Genomic DNA, 22,326 nt, shown 5'->3' with positions numbered 1-22,326 from the left:
TACCAAAAACATATAACTTTGTCTTGAATTTGAAAAAAAAAAAATAAAAAATGTTTTTTTCACTAAAGAAGGGTTCGGTGAATGCGCATATGAAACTGGTGGGGTTCGGTACCTCCAACAAGGTTAAGAACCACTGTCTTAGATAATCCAATTATGAAAAATGTCCCACTCGAAGAGGCACATTTGCCTTAAACACACTGCTGTCAATCTACCATGAATTGATTAACGTGGACCCCGACTTAAACAAGTTGAAAAACGTATTCGGGTGTTACCATTTAGGGGTCGATTGTACGGAATATGTACTGTACTGTGCAATCTACTAATAAAAGTTTGGATCAATCAATCTGTATGTGGGAGTATTCGGTCATAAAAACAACAGGAGTGTGATTCGGCTCCACTCGGACGTCTTCGGCTATTTCCGGGCTTCCCCGCGAAGCTCCGGAGGGCAGGCTGCGCAGAGCGTGGGGACGAAGCGCCATTCAGTCAAGCAGGCGTCGGGCACACCTGGTCGGAACCTTTCAGCGAACAAAACCAACTTTTACAGGTGAGTCTTCAACCTATCTTGCACTACATCCACTACTTTGTGTTGTTTTTACCGCACTAAAGTCGGCCCGGGCTCACTTTAAAAATTAGTTTACGTCACAAACGACACGAGCGACCGAGGAGTCGTTGATGTTTTATGTTTTAATTCGACTTCCTTCTTCCGGTCTGCAGGCAGTGAGGAATGTGGCGAGTTTGACAAGGAGCGAAAGTTTACAGACTTCGTGAATTGTTTCGCCACCTTGGCAACAACAAGCTAGTTTACGAGCTTCATGGCAACCGGCGGCTCCAAGTCCAACGCCGCCACCGACTTCCTGGAGGAGTGGAAGGCGAAGCGGGAGAAAATGAGAGCCAAGATGTTGGGCGACATCGCCGCCGCCAGCAACAGCAGCCTCGCGGCGGAGGACACGCCGCAGCCGACGGGCAACCTGAAGAAGGTTGCGTCGCAGACGGACGGCGGTCCCGCGGCGGCCCCGGAGAGCCCCTCTCCCGGTAAGGAGAAGAAAACCTCCGGTCCCAGCGCCAGGAAGGGGAAATGTCAGATCGAGAAGAGGAAGCTGCGGGAGAAGAGGAGGTCAACAGGTGTTGTCAGCATGCCGTCCAATGAGGTGAGTCCTCCATCTTGGATCCCGTGACGTCACACTGCCTTCTTTACACCAGTGTTTTTCAACCTTTTCTGAGTCAAGGCACATTTTTTTCATCACCAGCAGAAAACATAAAAAAATGAAACTCAGCAGCCGATATTGACGATAAAAAATTGATCTCGCAATTGTTGGATATGAATTCAAACCGTAACCAACCATGCATCACTGTAGCGCTTGTCTCAAAGTAGGTGTACTGTCACGAATCTGTCACATCACGCCGTAACTTATTTTGGCGTTTTTGGTGTTTTCCTGTGTGTTTTAGTTCTTGTCGTGCGCGCTTATTTTTGGTGGCTTTTCCTGTTTTGTTGGTATTTCCCTGTAGCAGTTTCATGTCTTCCTTGAACGCTATTCCCCGCCCCTGCTTTGTTTTCGCAATCAAGACTATTTAAGTTGTGCGCACGCTATCCTTCTTTGTGGGGACATTGTTGATTGTCATGTCATGTACGGATGTACTTTGTGGACGCCGTCTGCTCCACGCGCTGTAAGTCTTTGCCGTTGTCCAGCATTCTGTTTTTGTTTACTTTGCAGCCAGTTCAGTTTTAGTTTAATTTTGCATAACCATCCCTAAGCTTCAATGGCTTTTCTTAGCGGCACTTGCCTTTTGTTTATTTTTGGTTTAAGCGTTAGATACCTTTTTACCTGCCTGCTGCCTCCAGCTGTCGTCTCCATATTGTGATCACGACAAACATCTACAAAGCAATTAGCTACCTGCTGCCACCTACTGATATGGAAGAGTATTACATGGTTACGCTGCCGAGCTCTAGACAGTGCAGACACTCAACAATGGCACATTTGCGGATTATATTTACTGGTTTGCAAAAACATATTTTTAACCCAATTAGGTGAAATTACATAATCTCCCACGGCACACCAGACTGTATTTCATGGCACAGTGGTTGAAAAACACTGCTTTACACTAACCCAGTTCTTCTCAAATATGCGTGGGGAGGCATGAGAGGCAATAGTGTAATAACTAAGCCTAGGCGATAATTCAATTTTATATGTAAATTATGGTTTAATTTTGCGAATTATTTAAAAAACAACAACAAAAAAACAGGAGTTTTACTTTTCTTGCTCTGGCGATTTTTTTGACCACCAGGAGCTCCCGTAGCTTTCTTCCTTAGCGGAGATTGACACGCCTAGCAAAACTTGGCTAATGTTAACACAAACAAGAGCGAGACGTTTATTCCAAAGAAAAGAGTAGTGTTGTCGGTGGTTTAGATTCGCAGCAACAGACGTGACTGCACGCTGCAAAGTTTGTTCGAAAAAGGCAGCTGCACAACAAACTTATTCCACCATCTGATATCGACGCGTATAGCCGAGTGCGGGACATGCAACTCTTAACAAGGCAAACAAGACCGTGACAACCAACAACAAACTCCCGCTAAAAATCAGCTTGCTGTGGTGGAATCATTTACACAAAGTACCAAGTATGATAGGAAAGAAGCTCAGTGGAAAACGATTACCAAAGTGCTCGCTCTGCACCAAGCTAAAGATGTGGTGCCCAAACAGTGGAAAATCATCCACCCATAAAACTACAGTCATCTCAAGTGTTTTATTCAAGACAGAAGATTTAAGATAATACTTTATAGATCTCAAAGATGGAGTTCATTTATTTGCGTGCTATGTTATGCTTCATTTTTATTGACTGAGTATTAAGACAGAGGTTTTGTCTTTCATAAAAAGCTCTCTATTGGACAATTTTATTACATTAGAACGATGCATATTGATCCACATAAGAGTAAAATCATCAGAGTAAATATGCCAGAATTTGCTATAACAGCTAAAATTTTTCATCTGTTAAGTTTTTTGAAAATTATTTTCTACAAAGTTCAATTTAGATCTGTTCTAAAAAGAAACCACTTAACAATTTTTTACCTGGGAGGGGGGAAGCACTGCTCTAGAGTAATAGTGTATGTCTTGATACATACGGATAGATAAACAAGAGGGTTTTCCCTAAGTGTAATTGATCATGGCGCACTGCCATGGCAAAATTATAGCCACCACACCCTGAAAATAAGTTTTTTTTAGGTTAAAACAAATTAAAGTAATATCATGTATTGTAACATCCATAAGAAATCACACAAAGTCCAACACTATTTTTAACTTTTATTGCAAATTTTATATCAACTGGCCCAATTCAAAACATATTCCCTCCCGTGCACATGTCTTCGAGGCAATGTCATAATAGCATTTTACTGTTCGTAAAGAACTATCTTGTTACATAAAAAAAAAATAAAGCATTAACTTCAGAGGGTGGCTGCAGGATTAGGTCTCTGCTTTTTGCAGATGATGTGGTCCTGATGGCTTCATCTGGCCAGGATCTTCAGCTCTCGCTGGATCGGTTCGCAGCTGAGTGTGAAGCGACTGGGATGAGAATCAGCACCTCCAAGTCCGAATCCATGGTTCTCGCCCGGAAAAGGGTGGAGTGCCATCCCCGGGTTGCGGAGGAGACCCTGCCCCAAGTGGAGGAGTTCAAGTACCTCGGAGTCTTGTTCACGAGTGAGGGAAGAGTGGATCGTGAGATCGCCAGGCGGATCGGTGCGGCGTCTTCAGTAATGCGGACGCTGTATCGATCCGTTGTGGTGAAGAAGGAGCTGAGCCGGAAGGCAAAGCTCTCAATTTACCGGTTGATCTACGTTCCCATCCTCACCTATGGTCATGAGCTTTGGGTTATGACCGAAAGGACAAGATCACGGGTACAAGCGGCCGAAATGAGTTTCCTCCGCCGGGTGGCGGGGCTCTCCCTTAGAGATAGGGTGAGAAGCTCTGCCATCCGGGGGGAGCTCAAAGTAAAGCCGCTGCTCCTCCACATCGAGAGGAGCCAGATGAGGTGGTTCGGGCATCTGGTCAGGATGCCACCCGAACGCCTCCCCAGGGAGGTGTTTAGGGCACGTCCGACCGGTAGGAGGCCACGGGGAAGACCCAGGACACGTTGGGAAGACTATGTCTCCCGGCTGGCCTGGGAACGCCTCGGGATCCCCCGGGAGGAGCTTGACGAAGTGGCTGGGGAGAGGGAAGTCTGGGCTTCCCTGCTTAAGCTGCTGCCCCCGCGACCCGACCTCGGATAAGCGGAAGAAGATGGATGGATGGATGGATGGATAACTTCAGAGGGGTGTTTGAAAGAAAATATTTGAGAAGCACTGCTCTAACACATGTTTTTGGGATCAATTCTTGCTTGAACAATTCATCGTATTTTAATGCTCTCTGTTTATCACAATTTAATAGCAGTTTGTGCCCACCAGTACAAAATATTCCTCAGAAAGTTAATTGTCTAAAATAAATTCAGAATATTTTTATTCAAATTTCTCATTCAACTTCAATCCTAAATAACATAGCAAATATGTAATTCACGTTTTTTTTTTTTTTTAAATGTGCATAAAATGTTATACCAAATGTTTAAGGGCTGGTGTCCACAAGGTGGAAGTTGGTGGGAGATATTGATAGTCGACATCAGACTGATCCTTTCATGATCATTGCATAAGTTTGTCACTGTTGCAAAATAACGACAAAAACAACTATGTAACCAAATATAATTTGTGTGTAATGAGTCATTACAAATGATTGGTTTGTGAAAACTTTAATCTATTTATGAAAAAAAAATAAAAAAAATATGTATATGTATGAGAGAGATAAGCAAGCTAAATATGTAGCAGGAGGGATATATATATATAAGCCATAGCTTGTAGTTAATTCATCCACTTATAAAGGTAAGTCTCTCTTAGGTATTTGTTGTATCTTATGTAAGAGTGAAATATTGTGATGTAACAACATGACAGTGAAACTATCATCAATCCATTTATGGACACTGAAGGCATGTCAAACTTTATTCCGTTTCTTCTGTCTGGTGAAAGTCAAGACGGTGTCCCGATTGGCAATAAAATGCAAATGAGGTCTGTCAGTGTAAGGACAACATGAGTGGATAGGTTTAGGCATCACTAGGAATGTGGAAAACAGACATGTTTGACGACACTTTCGAGTTCACTGAGGTCAAAGTGTATTGCCGGTTGGCATTAGCGCTGTATTTTTTACTTCAATGTTTAGTATAGATGTTCCTTTTAACTAAAATAGCTTATGTAATTGGATACTAGCGCAAAGAAGTCTCCCATAATGTCAATTGTGGATACTATTCTGATTAGATGGCTTGTGTTGACAATAGGTTATAAAAGGCAATAACGTAATGCACAGTACATACGCTCCTTTAACTATTGCCATAACTATAAAAATCATATCACCTTAAAGTCTAATATAAATGCTCCTTGGTTAAATAACATGTGTGTTGTGACGCAATCTAAAAGAAGGCTGCCATAGAGCCTATTATAGATTTTTCTTTGGTTAAATAGCTTTTGTTGTTGTCACAATAGGTTGTAGAAGGCTACCATAATGCCTAGTGTAGATGCTCCTTTGGTTAAATACCTTCTGGTGTTGTGACAATATCTAAAAGAAAGTTACCATAATGACGATTATATGCTCCTCTGGTTGAAAAAATTGAGTTGTTGTGAATTATTTATCTGTGACGATATCTAAAAGAAGGTTATCATAATGCCTATTATAGATGCTCCTCTGATTTGATAACTTGTATTGTTGTGACGATGGCTAATAGTAGGCTACCATAATGCCCAGTATAGATACTCTCCATATAACTTCGGCCATAACTGTAAAAATAATTATTTCATAGCGTCTAGTATATATACTCATCAGTTCAACTAACTTGTGTTGTTGTGGGGATAGCCAATAGTATACTCCTGTAATGTCTTACAATAGAAGCTCCTGTAGTTAATTCACTTGAGTTGTTTTGATGGAAGCTAAAAGAAAGCAAAATAGTTTAAACATGTTCATTAGTGCAGGGCGTGTCTACTTCACCTCTAATAGGTGATGGCTAAGCTTCAAGTTTGACTATGGCTAACACTTCAAGTTTGACTGGGGAATTCCTGCAGGAAGCAGGAGGTGGAAGGCATTTTTGCTCATAGTCGTTCCTTCATCGCACTTGTCGGCTTTCTTTGGAATGTTTGTGTGCACGCCAGGAAGTGAAGGCTGTCACTAGAAATCACATCACTGCAGTAGGAGCCCGTGAGAACGAATCCCTACTCCTTTTACACAACAGAAGTTGTACTTTTACAATTTGTTGTTTGCATTAACAACCTTGTTATTATCGCCATCCTGGGAGCACTAAGTGTCACAATTGTTGTTTTTCCACGTTAATCTTTCACTGCAGAGTGTGTACTCATCCAGTACACGGCTGGAAATGTTTACAGTAAAAGTGTGTGAGGAATGATTGACGTCGTGCATCAGACATGGACAGACCAAGGCCTGCGGGAGCAAACCGGTCGGACCCAGTTTTGTCGCGTCACGTAAACATGAAAGCAGCAAATGCAAAGTGACTGCTTCCTCTGCCGGCTGCACAACAACGTCACTCTCCATGTCCGTGTCCCCGTCTCGGCCGCCAAGATTCCTGGAAAATGTTTGTCCCTAATTTGCATATTGATGACTTCATGAAGCCTTTGTGTGGTTATCGGGAACAACCGCCGCAGAAAGGAGGGGGAGGTCATGCTGTAAGAAAGTTGTAGGAGGAAACTCTTGAGCGTTTGATCTTGTGAGTCAGCTCCAATCAGGATGAGGCGTTGCGTGTTTGCGCTAATTAAAATGTTCTATTATTCCCATTAGGACTCGGCGATATGGCCTTTTATTAATATGTCAATATTTTTAGTCACGATACACAATATATATCTCAATATTTAGCCTTAGCCTTGAATTAACACTTGATGCATATAATCACAGCAGTATGATGATTCTGTGTGTCTACATTAAAACATTCTTGTTCATACTGCATTAATATATGCTCATTTTAAACTTTCATGCAGAGAGTGACATCACAACTAAGTCAGTTTAACAAAACTGTATTTATTAAACAGTTATTAAGCAGTGGCACAAATATTCATGTAATTTCCAAAACAGATAGTGCAAGATTGTCAGAGACATTTTAAAACAAGCTATTAGTGCACTTTTGTGCATGATGTCACTAAGATGACATCAAAACAACACTAAATTAAAGTGCACTTTTTTGTACAGAACGCCACTACAATAGTTTAAAACAAATAAAGTGCACTTTTGTGCTTGATGTCACACAAGATATTTCAATAACTGGCAAATAAAAATGAGCTGCATAATAGGAACTCAAATAGTGTATGTCCTTCACTATGTGGTAGGTTACTGCGGATGTTATCTCCTTCTTTTGTTGACTATTTTTTTCATACGGTGTTGATCTGGAAATGGAAAACGCCAGGCTTGCTTCGGCATTTTGTTGGGTGTGGCACCGGCCGAGATGTTGACATGCAGAGTTTTAAGCACTCTTCATTCTCTAGCGGGTGACTTTTCAAATGATGCTACAAATTAGTAGTGCGCTACTTTTTGTAGCAACGCTTTTGCCGTATACTTGACATATTACGGTTGTTTGTTCAACATCTTCCTGCTTGAAGCCAAACCACCGCCAGACAATGGACCCCGTGCTGTTTTGCTTGGGAATGAATTCTTCCTCCATTTGTTGCCAGATTTGCACCTTCTCTCTCTTGTATTACCACTTGCACCGCTCCGCTTGCACCACAGTTAACGTTACGCGAGGGCGTATGACGTTGCACGCGCGACAGTATGTGACGTATGTAACAAGGTGTGCTTGTTTAATGTCTCTGTGAGAAGGAGAGACAAGAAAGAGTGAGAAAAGCCAGTAGTGTAATGCCCGCAGCTAAAAGCAACTGCGTGAGAACTTATACTCGAATACTCACGATAGTCATTTTCTGCATCGCACAGAGACAAACCCGCAATATTTCGAGTATATTCGATATATCGAGTATATTCGATATATCTAGTATACTCGATATATCGAGTATACTCGATGTATCACCCAGCCCTAAATCCCATCAAATGTTTATGTGCCTTCTATGCACAAAGATGGAGCATCAGTGTCCTATGAAAACACTTTTTTAAATAATTTTTATAAGTGTGAATGTTGTCTGTCTATCTGTGTTGGCCCTGCGATGAGGTGGCGACTTGTCCAGGGTGTACCCTGCCTTCCGCCCGACTGTAGCTGAGATAGGCTCCAGCGCCCCCCGCGACCCTGAAGGGAATAAGCGGTAGAAAATGGATGGATGGATGTTACAAATGTAAAGTTTGATTGTTTGACCTATTTTATTACATAGGTAGTCTTTGTTCTAAACAGTGCCTTAGAAGAAAAATAAACATTTCAGACTCAACACTTTTTGCAAACACTCACTTCCATACACAAGGGTTTGTGCTTATCCACATAGATTGTCTATCTGAAAGCAGGGAACCCCTTTTCTATGAAAATCATTTATCGCTAAACATACTTTAAAAAAAATATTGTAAATTCAGAGATTCATGATTTTTTTTTGGACAACCCTGAATAGCATTAAGCATTACATTACTAGTGGGCAGCCTAGGATGACGTTGGCTTTCTTAGTTGTTTTGTTGGGTCTGTTCCTGTCTGGCCGTGCTGCCCCTAACCCCAGCAAGTGATGGCGTGGATCACAGCAGAGGCAAACGCGGTGTATGTGGGTGTTGAAATGGTGGTTTTGTTTTGTTCTGTTGTTTGTTTGCATGGTGCACAATATGTGTTTTTCGTTGCTAATTTTTTTAGTTTTTACTTTTGTAGCTGTATGTAGAATTGGCACCACACAAGTGGCAGCTGGTTGCATCAGCTATATGCTCTTTTATGTATTTTATGTCCTTTGTGTTTTTAATGTGTGGGTGTATGGGTTGTTCTTGTTAGCTTCGTAGTTTATTGCCGTCTCGTCGTTGATTGTTCAGTTCAAGATGGCGTGGGAGTCACTCTGGAACAAATGTTTCCTGGCCTCACATAACATTTCACTTACATTTATGTCAGTTTACCTGATATTAGTGTGCGTTTATCAGCGGATTCCGTTTTATTGGTCAACTATGTGACTCAGTTCGCAGTTATGTGAACGCGGAAAACGTATGTCTTACTTTTTTGTTGAGTTTAGTGATTATTGATTTGGCATTCTAGCATGGTGTCAAATAAAAAGGAGCAACCATAGTGACATCCCAAACTTCTCGTAGACATGCTCTCTTTTCACTAATTTGTTTCACTGTCACAAGCCCTGGAATTTGCATGCACATTGCATGGCCCATCAATCGTTTTTTTTTTTTTAATATTATATTTTCTTTCAGAAGCCATAATGGAAATCGAAATGATAATGGTATTAATTGTCCAGCCCTACGAGCTTCCCCAAAAAAGAGGTATTGCATTTTGCACTATACTAAGGAAGTTGGCATTCCTCTGTATTTTCTTCGACTTAGGCACATATGCTGGATATCTGAGTGTATGCTGCCCCCTGTCAGATTGCAATGTACACGAGGCGTTAGTGTTTTGTTTGTACTGAAACATAAAAGCCAATAAATATTGTTTTCCATTACAACAAACTTAATGGCTTTGACTGAGATGAAGTTATTAACTGCTATCAGAATGTAGAAGATGCTCCCTGCTTTGAGCGGCCATGTTGCTCGCTGTGAGGGAGCAACAATCAGGCTGAGTTTGTCTGAGTGAATGAACACCAACAGACCCATTTTGTCTGCAGGGATGCTGCTTTCACGCACTTCCTCTGTGTGCGTTACGTCACCGTGCAGCTCTTTTTTATTTCCACACGGCACCGGGGCGGCCTTCAAGTTCGGCTTCAATGGATCTGCCTCAATTTTCACCCAAATCTTCCCTCCCCTCCGTGGCTGCATTTGCACATCAAAGAGAGTCGAGCCGTCAGACCCGACGATGCTGCGCAGGCCTTCAAATGCAAATCAGTGTGCACCTCAGAACATACCAAACGCCGGATGCCTTCATCTTTAGCTTTGCCACACACGCCATCAGACAGACTCACTTCATCCGTGGCGGTGTCAAATAATTGATCGACACAGTGGCAAATGTGGTATTATTATTATCATTATTATTATTATTCAGTCATTATTAGTATTATAATTTTTCTTATTATTAGTAGTAGTATTATTGTAGCCATATTGTTATGGACATTTCTCCTTTTTGCCGGAGGCACCCACAGTCTCCTAAAAGATTGCTAGCTGAAGACAGATGCTTTTTTCTTTGAATATTTATTGCTTTCCACCATATTAATAGAATAAAAAAAGTGCCGTCCTCAGCGATCAGTGTGGATCTCATAAGTAAACATTAGTATCCTCTTTTCTCGTCGCTTCCGTTTCTCGTGTCGAAGGTCAAAACATGTCCGAGCGGACCAATGAGCCCGGGCCGCAGACGCCATCTGTGCGAGGAGGCCACATTAATCTTTGCAGCACCTGAAGGTCAGTTGGTGTGCAAACAGTGGCCTATGCCACCATTGTTGTATGTGGAGAAGGTTCCGTGCGTCCTCAGGGAATATTTTAGTGGACAATGATTGTTGTACGAACAATGTGACTCCATGTCTATTCATCGCTAAGGCGGGAGTATTGATTTGTATTTGATGGATGGCTCAAAGGATTAAACAACAACATAACTTTGCAGTGACGTGGAAATTAGGTTGAGATTGGATTGAACATTTATTACTGATCATTCATTCCACCATGTGTTTAATATTATCTATCATTTTTGACACAACTCTTATGTTTCTCATTTTGTCACTGAAAATGTGTTCACTTACTCACACTTAATTTTTCTAATTGGGAAAAAGAAAATCATAACAAAATACAAAGATGATGAATTTTTAATTATATGCTGGACACAAATTATTTTACATTTTATGTAATATATTTAAATATAATAAATTAATCTTAAAATGTTTATATTCATTCATTATTTTTAGGGATGTCAAAAGATTAAAATACTTAATCGCGACTAATTGCATTTTTGCAAGAGTTAACTTGTAATTAATCGCATATAGCTGGAATTTTTTAAATCTTTAATAAGTGTACCTGAATTCTGGTAGAGGCACACACATTTTTTCAAAATCTTAAGACATTGCTTTTACTTTTACACAAAAAGATAAAAAATCAGGCATTGAGCAATTTTGATATTTTTGTGTGGCCCTCCGAGCCCGATACTTCGCGTGAACAAACGTGATACAACAAAATCGAAGAAGAAGAAAAAACATTGCAACCAACCACTGTACTAACGTAAAAAAAACAGTCGATGTCGAGGAAGACATGGGAGAGGAGACAATTATTGTGATTTTGGGACTATTTTCGAAAGAAAAATCCCAAACCACAAAAGCCTGTGAAAAAAGTCACGGGTACGGGTTGTGTGTGTGTGTGTGTATGTATATACAGTACATACATATGTATGTATATACAGTACATATGTATATATATATATATATATATATATATATATATATATATATATATATATATATATATATATATATATATATATATATATATATATATATATATATATATATATATATATATATATATATATATATACACGCACACAGTAGTGGTCGAAAGTTTACATAAACCTGTGAAGGACATAATGTCATGGCTGTCTTCAGTTTCCAATAATTTCTACAACTCTTATTTTTTTGTGATACAGTGATTGGAGCTCACACTTGTTTGTCACAAAAAACATTCATTAAGTTTGGTTCTTTTATGAATTTATTATGGGTCTACTGAAAATGTGACCAAATCTGCTGGGTCAAAAGTATACATACAGCAACATACAAAATCAATTTTGGTGATGTGCAAAAGTTACAATCAAATTAGCTTCATGGCATAGCCTCTTAACTTCATGTGAGTGATTATGATTGACGACACTTGTTGACTTCTCTGAGCCCATTTAAATAGGGCTAATGTGATGCAGTCATTAGATTCGATTATAAACGCGACAATGGGAAATTCAAAGCAACTCAGCACAGATCTGAAAAAAAATAAAATTGACTTGAACAAGTCAGGAAAGTCACTTGGAGCCATTTCAAAGCAGTTTAAGGTCCCAAAGCAACTGTGCAGACAATAGTTTGTAAGTATAAAGTGCATGGCACAGTTTTGTCACTGCCACGATCAGGAAGAAAACATAAGCTATCCCCTGCTGCTGAGAGTAAATTGGTCAGGATGATCTAGAGTAAACTGAGAACCACTAAAAAGCGGATCTGCAATGAATTGGAAGCTGCTGGCTTGACTGTGGACACTGACACCTGTGTCAGTGTCCACAGTCAAGCATGTTTTGCATCGCCATGGACTGAGGCTACCATGCAAGAAGGAAGCCCTTGCTCCAGAAGTGACACCTTAAGGCTCGTCTAAAGTTAGCTGCTGATCACAGGGACCTGATAAAACCTTCTGGAGGAAGGTTCTGTGGTCAGATGAAACAAAAATTTAGCTGTTTGGCCACAATACCCAGCAATATGTTTGGAGGAGAAAAGGTGAGGCCTTTAATCCAAGGAACACCATCCCTACCGTCAAGCGTGGTGGTAGTATTATGCTCTGGGCCTGTTTTACTGCCAATGGAACTAGTGCTTTACAGGGAGTAAATGGGACAATGAAAAAGGAGGATTACCCCCAAATTCTTCAGGACAACCTAAAATCATCAGCCTGGAAGTTGGGTGTTGGGCGCAGTTGGATGTTCCAACAGGACAATGACACCAAACACACGTCAAAAGTGGTAAAGGAATGGCTAAATCAGGCTAGAATTAAGGTTTTACAATGGCCTTCCCAAAGTCTTAACTTAAATGTGTGGACAATGCTGAAGAAACAAGTCCATGTCAGAAAACCAACAAATTTAGCTGAACTGCACCAATTTTGTCAAGAGGAGTGGTCACAAATTCAACCAGAAGCTTGTGGATGGCTACCAAAAGCGCCTTATTGCAGTAAAACTTGCCAAGGGACATGTAACTAAATATTAACATTGCATTATGTAAACCTTTGACCCAGCAGATTTGGTCACATTTTCAGTACACCCATAATAAATTAATAAAAGAACCAAACTTCATGAATGTTTTTTGTGACCAACAAGTATTTGCTTCAATCACTCTATCACAAAAAAATAAGAGTTGTAGAAATTATTGGAAATTCAAGACAGCCATGACGATATGTTCTTTACAAGTGTATGTAAACTTTTGACCACAACTATATATTAACAATATGTTGACACAGTGCAATGTAATATCAAAAATAAATATAATAAAATAGCATGGGACAATAAAAATGGCCACAGATGACCTCCAGGTCAGACTTTGTTCATCATGCCATTGTTTATTAGTATCACATGATGTGGAATCACACACATGTCGTTATGCAATAATTGATGCGTTGAGTTTTGTGTTGGGGAATCTAACGGCAGGTTATTACCAGCCGGGTGTGGTGATGAGTCACCTTGGTGAAGTCAACTGTCAACCTGTCGTTGACAATTTCGAACGGCAGAAAGGGGATGACACAGGTGGAGACATTTGACTTGTTGCTGTTGGGATTGGAGGAAATGTTCATCTTCCTCTTGGATGAACGCCATCCCAGCGAGGATCTTTCCAAAGAATGAGGAACAAGCACTGGATTAGATTTTACACCTGCACACTGCTCAGCCTCATTGAACGTATGGATGATTTCCCCTCGCTGATTGAGTGTTAGTTCAGGAGTGATGCGGCTTCCATTAATCTGTTGGCGTTCCTCCTCCAGCCTCCCTCATTTGCATGCAAAGCTTCCCCCCCATGTAGCCCCCTCCCTTCCCCGGCGATTGCTTCAAAGAACAGATAAAAAGCTTTTTGCAGGGAAAAATGACGAGGGCGCTGTTATCCGCCAGCGCATAGACGGGATGTGACAAGCGTCGCCGGCAAACACGAGGGCGCCACTGTTCACTTTGTCAAGCCGAGTGTTGATAATAAAGTTTCAGGTGCTGGTCCAAGCTAACACTCCCAGATCTTTCATAACAAACAGTAAATCAGCATTAGCCTTTCACACAGAACCCAGTGGAACAGATTATTAGTGACAATTACTTTAACACAACAGAATGTACCCCGAAGAAGTGAGTCACACTTAAACCGAGATAATTTTTCTGCGTAGTCACTAAGCCATCTCCTACAATGCCATATTGATCATTTATAGCGCTTCATGGGGGTTCAGTGTGTAACGTGTAATTTTCTGCCAAAACACTAGGGGCGCTGTTTTCAACGAGTCAACTGAGTTTAAAAAAAAAAAAACATGACACTTGTTATTTACTAGCTTTGTTGCAAGCAAAAATGGCAATTTAAGATAGGCAAGGATTGTTGTATCTTGATATTACAACAATCACTTTTACTGCAAATGTTGATACAAAATCAGAGGAGAGACATTAGTAAAAGTGTCGTATACACAGGAAATAATGTCGTGCAGGCTGACCAATCACAGTTTTTATGGTTTACAGTACTTTAATGTCAAATTGTTTTTTTGAAGGTGAGCGCCGTGCTAATAGGCGGGAGGGTTATGTAGGGGAGGTGTGACACGGCATAGGGTACACTGACGTAGCGCCTCGACACAGAATCAGGTTTTATACATTTAGATTTTTTTCATTCCATTTTTCTAAAGAGAAGTTTTTGATTTTTGCTTACCCTTTTAGGGTTTACTCACACTTGGCCAATCGTAGCATGTTGGGGTACTGATTACTTCTGCCGAGTTTTATAATACACTTCTAAAATAGAAATTAAGGAATTTAACCTTATGAAAATTTTGTATCAAGGTTATTGTGACCAAAATTATCACGGTTATCGTTATTATCACAGTATTGTTGAATGTGAAAAACAAAATTAAAAAAATACACACAATATACTTCTTTGGCAGAAAAAAAAAAAATCTAATTCACTTCCTGTTGTGTTGTGTAAAAAAGTCACTAACTCGAAGTTTAAATGTAATGCTACTTGTGGGGCTGTCGTCGACCAAATATGTTCATAGTAGAATGTGATTTGTTAAGATTTTTTTTAATGCTACAACACCAGGAATTTTTTTCTGAGTAAAATACACTTTCATACATGGTTTATGTAGGTGAACTAGCAGAAAGAGCATTACTGTTGCCAGACAGACGCAGTGAGGGTGGCTTCCAATTTACAGCGAGGCCTACCATTTGGCCCACCCCAGGCGTGCTGTGGCACTGCGTGACGATTCAACTGCGAGGTTGATTTGTCTTATAAGACTCCTCTGAATCAAATAATCAACTATTCTTAGACACTCTTAGCTACTTTACTGTCGTTTTAGGGACCTTCTTCAGGCTTCTGATTTAGTTAGGGCTTATAGCGCCACCTGTTGCTTTGGCATGCTAATGACAGCCTGCAGTTTGAACTATTGATGACCGAGATTAACTCAAACAAGTATTTAATCCACTCGACAGTGCAAATTTGTTTTCTTAATCTCGGCTGCCGCCTGATTGCACATTCTTTTTGTTTGTGTTTTTTTGTCTTCATTCCTGCGTCCTCCCATGCTGCCTGATGAGGGTTTGGACGTCTTCCAAGGATGTCCATTGGCCCAAAATCAAATTCTAAATTATCTCTTGTATTATTTGTCTCCTCCTGTTAAACGAGATAAGGTGCTACGTGGTGGACATCGTCTCGGGGGGAGAATTTTCGCTCTTGTTTTTTTTCACCCCAGTGTCTGGCGAGCCGCTCTTGGATAACTAACATGGTGGTACACTGATGACTGCTTTTCTTAACGTTTGCTCTCCTCAACAAAACAAGCCACAATGAGGATTATTCCTACTAATTGATGGAATATTTGAAAGCTACATGTTCTTGTTTTGCATCCTATTCCTTGCCAAGGAGCCTCTAATGAGCCTTTGTTAATTCGACGTATTTTAGGGAGAGGAAAGCAGGAAGACAGCAATAACAATCCACTTCCTGTCTGCAGTTTGTATGTAAGTGTTAGGATGTAGCAAAGCACTGACTCAGCTGCCAAGGACTCTTGCTAGCTGGCGCTGATGGAAATGTGCAAAGATGTGTGTGTGTGTGTGAGAATTCCTGGTCAGGTTAATCCAGTGATTAGTTTTATGCTTTCCCATCCGCCGGCCGTATTTTCTTCATGTCTTCAGTGGGGAAAGTTGTGACTCAGCCAAAGTGCAGGCCAGCAGAACAATAGGTCACATTCTCCAGCGGGCACATCTTGTAAAATGTGTTTGATGCTTGCATGTGTCAAACATAACGTTCCATATCCAGGCGGTGGTGTAAATGTGTTTTTACAACAACTTAAAGTCTGCAGTTTAGCGCCGCTTAAAAGAATAAAACAATCACGTCAGTATGTGAGCTTCTTGCCTGAAAGATTTCTTCTTCCAGACCTGCAAGCTGCAGCTTTCATGACTTGTAACTGAATGATTGACGGCAGCACACCCAAAAAGTATGATTTATTCTTTGGTTGTGATGTGCATATGTTTTTTTTAATGTTTGTGCCTGTGAGAGGCTGCAGTTACAGTGCATTCGGGAAGTATTCACATTTTCCACATGTTATGTTACAGCCTTAATCCAAAATTCATTTTACTCCCTAAAATTCTACAGACCCCATAATGACAATGTGAATTTTTTTTTTTTTTTTTAAATGAGCAAATTTATAATTACAAAAAAAAAAAAAAATCACATGTACTGTACATGAGTATTCACAACCTTTGCTCAATACTTTATTGATGCACCTTTGGCAGCAATTACAGCTCAAGTATTTTTTAATACAATGCCACAAGCTTGGCACACCTTTTTTTGGGTAGTTTGGCCCATTCCTCTTTGCAGCACCTCCTAAAGCTCCATCAGATTGGATGGGAAGCATTGGTTTACATCAAGGATGTCTCTGTACTTTGCTACATTTATCTTAGTCTAGTCAGAGAGGTGACGAAGAACCCGATGGTCACTCTCTCAGAGCTACAGCATTCCTCTGTGGAGAGAGGAGAACCGTCCAGAAGGACAACCATCTCTGCAGCAATCCACCCATTGAGCCTGTATGGTATAGTGGCCAGATGGAAGCCATTTCTTAGTAAAATGTTAGCCAAATTACACCTAAAAGACTCAGACTCTGAAAAACTAAATTCTGTGGTCTGATGAGATTGAAGTCTTTGGTGTGAATGCCAGGCTTCATGTTTGGAGGAAACCAGGCACCGCTCATCACCAGGCCAACACCATCCCTTCAGTGAAGCATGGTGGTGGCAGCATCATGCTTTGGGGATGTTTTTCAGCAGTGGGAACTGGTAGACTAGTCAGGATAGAGGCAAATATGAATGCAGCAATTTAGACAGAAATCTTAGATGAAAACCAACACTTCCCATCCAACCTGGTGGAGCTTGAGAGGTGCTGCAAAGAAGAATTGGAAAAGAAGAATGGGGGAAACTGTCCAATTTTAGGTGTGCCAAGCTTGTGACATTGTATTAAAAAAGAATTGAGGCTGTAATTGGTTGTAAATACTTATGTACATATCATGTAATTTTTTTTAATTTAGTTTTTTTGCAATTTGCAATATACAAAAAAAAACGTTTCACATTGTCATTATGGGGTATTGCCTGTAGGATTTTGAGGACAAACATGAATGTATTCCATTTTGGAATAAGGCTGTAACATAGCAAAATGGGGGAAAAGTGAAATGTGAAGAGTTTCAGGATGCACTGTGAAGGACCTGTGTCATATCGTATTGCGTATTTACTTTCATCTTTGCCACCACAAAATATGCTGCGCAATAATTAAAGGTTACCAGTCTTGGCCTGAAGACACTTGGACATTTTGACAGCTTCAATGTTAATTTGCCAGCCTGTGTTACGTTAAAGCAGCTGCCGGAGATTGACTATATTGAGGTGCAAAGGTTGAACACACAAACACACACAGACCTCCAGTTACTCAAGAAAAAAAGGTCTACATTTATTAAATTACGCCACGACGAAGCTAATTACGTTGTTTGAAATCACAGCAGATTTGCGCGGCTCATCGCCCGCTTTAACCAGCAGTTTAATTCCGGGAATCAAATCAAAGCACTTATTTGAAATTTGGGATAATGTGAGTTAATTGTTTGTTAGCACTAGGGCAATACACGCAAAAGCTCACACACAGGAAATGAAACAGCTGAAGAGGAACAAGCAACAACAACATAGCAGCCATCAGTGACATCTGGACTCCATTCTGTCACCTGCTATCTCTTCAGCATGAACTGTTGTTGATCATATCTAGGCCTCCACTCCGCATGTTATTAGCATGCAGGACACTCCTCCCGCTGCTCCTAGATGAGAGAATGTGGTGAAAGCGGCCAAAGTAAACCCACTGAGTGTCCTGCTGCCGGGGTCATTGGAATTCCTCTCCTATTAAAATAAGGATTATCTTTTCTAGCCCCCTGACAACCTCAATCCACTCTGCCTCTTGTTTAAATGCCATATACAGTATGGACCACAGTCACAACTCTTATTATGATGCAACGCAAGGAAACTACAATCACTATAATAAACATACTCATCTTTTATGCTTGTGAAAACGCATCCGCCAGCTAGCAAAAGTCACATTACAAAGGCCAAAAAACAAAAGCAGCAGCCTTGACCGTGTATTCTGGTCGAAATGATCCACCATGTAGTACATAAAGATTAGTAATAGTGAGTAAATACGCTAATTGTGTCATATTTCAGAACGGCAATTTATTTGTGGTGATTAGGGTGTGGCCGAGTGTGGTATAGTAATGTCATCATATAATTTTAATGATTAACTATGGCACATACATACACTACATGTTAAGTTTTACAACACCGCATTTATAGCAGTATGTAATTATGTCTTAATATTGGAGTGGTACTATAAACTGAACCACAATTTTTACATCCTTTGGTATCAAGGATGTGATTATAAACCTGTAGCTACAGTAAGGTCCAGAAGAATATGAGATTTGTTTATGATTTTTTTCCTTGACAGTATACACATTGTTACATAACAAATCAGAATGTGATTGAAGTGTTGAGTTTCAGCTTCAGTTAAGAGGTTTGAGCAAAACAAGGTATTTACCATCTAGAAATTACAAATACACATACATTATGTAGATAGCATCCATTTCATTTTCAGCGATTCAACGGACATACTTGTAAATATATTAATCTTGTTTAATATGCATAATTTAATGATGTCCTAGGCTTCATTGACTACAAATGATCTTCATCCAAGTGTTAAAATGGTGGTTATATTTTTTGTGTGTTTGGGCACACTGAATGTACCAGAAAAAATAAATGTACCGTATTTTTCCGACCATAAGGCAAACCGGATTGTAAGGCGCACTGCCGATGAGCTAGTCTATTTAGGTCTATTTTCATACACAAGGTACAGACCATTTTCAAGCCGCTTTCTGACCGTCTCTTCAGGATGCGCCGTTTTGTGGGCAGTCTTATTTATGTGGCTCTACTTGGACTGCGTCTTCTCCCCGTTATCTTTTGTTGTAGTTGTTAGCGCTTCTATATCGAAACTACTGACAGACATAAGTTAGAAATGTACCCTACTTTGTGCTGCTTCGTAGCTTACCAATGTCACATTAAAACCTTTTGACAGATTTATGAGCGCCGTGTGTAATGTTTTATATTCTCAATGAAACATCAAAGTTTTGTTTGCTTACCGGTACTTGCTAACATCATTTATTGAACAGGCGTCAACCTGCAGTACACACGTATCCTTATGTGTGACTGCCATCTATTGGTCACACTTGTCATTACACCTTTTACTACATACAATTGGTTTATGGTCAGTAAGCACAACCAGAATTAATACATACACAAGGTGCACCAGTTTATAAGGCGCACTGTTTATTTTTGAGAAAATGAAAAGATTTTAAGTGCGCCTTATAGTCCGAAAAATACAGTATTTGTGGCGGGCCAAAATAAAATAATTAATTGAAACACTGCAGCCATTATTGTAAATAAATAGTAATACAATATTTGCAAGATAATTGTGTCTTGCCAACAGTTTGTTTACCTCGTTCATTTGTCACAACCTAAGCTGCTTAACAGGTTGTTGCCGTTTGCGTTGATTTAATGCATGTCAGCATGTTACGACCTGTTTGATTGCCCTACTTTCTAAGCAGGTATACACCTTGTTAAGAGCACAGCTAATAAACATTCCAGACCTTTCCGCCTGCGTCCACGCCTAGTGTTCACAGAAAATGCAGTCTCCGATTGTGTGTTTGAACAAAGGCAGGCGTTCTGTCGCTTTCAACTCTTACTTGAAAGCTGCTTTGGAATGTGTGGATGGCATGATGTCATCGCCACAGCAAGCTTTCTTTAAAGCATTTTGTGTTTAATGGATAAAAGTGTGGCCTTTCTCCCACAACAAGGCTCTTTTTTCAATTCATCCCATAAAGCAGAGTAAGCCAGAGCAAACAATACAAAAGAAGAGTCTTCATTTTCACTGAGACCTAATCCCTTTTCCTAAATTTGATTTGGGAGAGTCGGCCTGCGCCTGGCGAAATGCTGCTTCTGAAATAATTAAATAGTGACCTGCCGGAAACGCTGGAGCTATTTGTTTGGTTCCTCCAAGACATTATTTACTTAATTAGGCTGAGTTTTAAAATTCCACTCTAGCAGGCAAGGCGCTTTTTTTTAAAAGGGGCAAACCATCTCTGTCTGTCTTTAACCATTCTTCACTAATGACGGGGCCTCGGCCCCCAGCCAAGTACAAATGCCCAAGTGCTCTGGCATCTTGTTTTGTGTGCTGCTGAAGACCAGTGAAGGAGGTTACGTTCCCATCTGGCGTCAATGTTCAACGCCGTCTTCCTTTAAATCGCTGCCAGACATTTCCTGTGTGCGAGGACCTGATGTCATTAAATAAAAAAAGGTCATATTATGCAAAACGCGCTTTTCTTGCTTGCTTGTGGGGGGTCTCTATATAACTTTTTCACTTAAGATACGATATCGATATTGGAGCCTTGAGCGTTGGCCAATATCGATTTTTGAAAAGGCTTGATTTAGTGAAATTACTCTTAAAACAATGGTAGGTATGAAAAACAAAGTAAGTTGAATGATGCAGACACGTTTGTTTTTGGATACTTTCTAATACGCTTCTGCCTGGGAGACTAGTATGTGCTCAATTCAGTTTATTCATTGATATAGCACATTTATATACAAACCCAGTTGGTCAAAGTGCTGTACAGACATAAGAAACAATTTGAAAAAAAAAAGTGCACGCAGTGTCACATATACATTGTAACACGGAAGGATAAATAAAATACAATAGTAAAATGTACCTTAAAAGAAGTGTACATTATATACCCTAAAAATACTAAAATGTAAAAAATGAATTGTTTAAAACCAGAAATAAAACGACCAAGACATCCTGCCTAACTGGATTTGAACGCCAGGGAGTAAAAATACGTTTTTAACCTGGATTTAAATTGGCTCAGAGACTATGAGGATCTAATGGATAGTGGAAGGTTGTTCCACAGTCTGGGCCCTGTCACTGAGAAGGCTATATCTCCTTTGGTTTTGAGTCTGGTTTTAGTTACAGCCAGGAGGAGCTGGTCTGAAGACCTCAGGGTCCTGCTGGGAGAATAGGGCTTCAGCATCTCAATTAATTAGGGTGGGACTACTTGGTTCAAGCATTTAAAAACAATAAGTACAGTTTTAAAATGAACTCTAAAAGTAACTGGGAGCCAATGAAGTGAGGCCAGTACAGGAGTAATGTGCTCATGTCGTTTGGTTTTAGTTAAAAGACGAGCAGCAGAATTCCGCAAGCGCTGCAGCCGCTAGAGAGAGCCCTGATACAGGCCTATGTACAAAGAATTACAACATTCCAGGCGTGACATCACAAATGCATAGAGAGCTCTTTCAAAGTCAGCCTGTGGAAGATACTGTTTTATTTTTGCAAGGAGTCGTAGCGGAAAGAAGCCAGATTTAATAATGGAGCAGATTTGTTTGTTAAAGGCCTACTGAAATGAATTTTTTTTATTTAAACGGGGATAGCAGATCTATTCTATGTGTCATACTTGATCATTTCGCGATATTGCCATATTTTTGCTGAAAGGATTTAGTATAGAACAACGACGATAAAGATTGCAACTTTTGGTATCTGATAAAAAAAAGGCTTGCACCTACCGGAAGTAGCGTGACGTAGTCAGTTGAACATATACGCAAAGTTCCCTATTGTTTACAATGATGGCCGCATGAAGTGAGAGAGATTCGGACCGAGAAAGCGACAATTTCCCCATTAATTTGAGCGAGGATGAAAGATTTGTGGATGAG

General features: G+C 40.3%; 1 protein-coding gene across 1 annotated transcript in view; it reads left to right on the top strand.

Moving 5' to 3' along the window:
- Positions 1-384: 384 nt before the first annotated feature.
- Positions 385-22,326, top strand: part of pawr (PRKC, apoptosis, WT1, regulator) — a 54,706-nt gene continuing 32,764 nt past the window's right edge. The window contains exons 1-2 of the mRNA XM_062064692.1: positions 385-544; positions 715-1,148. Coding sequence (XP_061920676.1) covers positions 813-1,148 — 336 coding nt within the window. The 5' untranslated portion in view covers positions 385-544; positions 715-812. The remainder of the gene's footprint in view (positions 545-714; positions 1,149-22,326) is intronic.

This window comes from Entelurus aequoreus, linkage group LG12 (assembly GCF_033978785.1).
Source record: "Entelurus aequoreus isolate RoL-2023_Sb linkage group LG12, RoL_Eaeq_v1.1, whole genome shotgun sequence".
NCBI classification, from domain to species: Eukaryota; Metazoa; Chordata; class Actinopteri; order Syngnathiformes; family Syngnathidae; genus Entelurus; species Entelurus aequoreus.
This window is presented reverse-complemented; position numbering and strand designations above follow the sequence as displayed.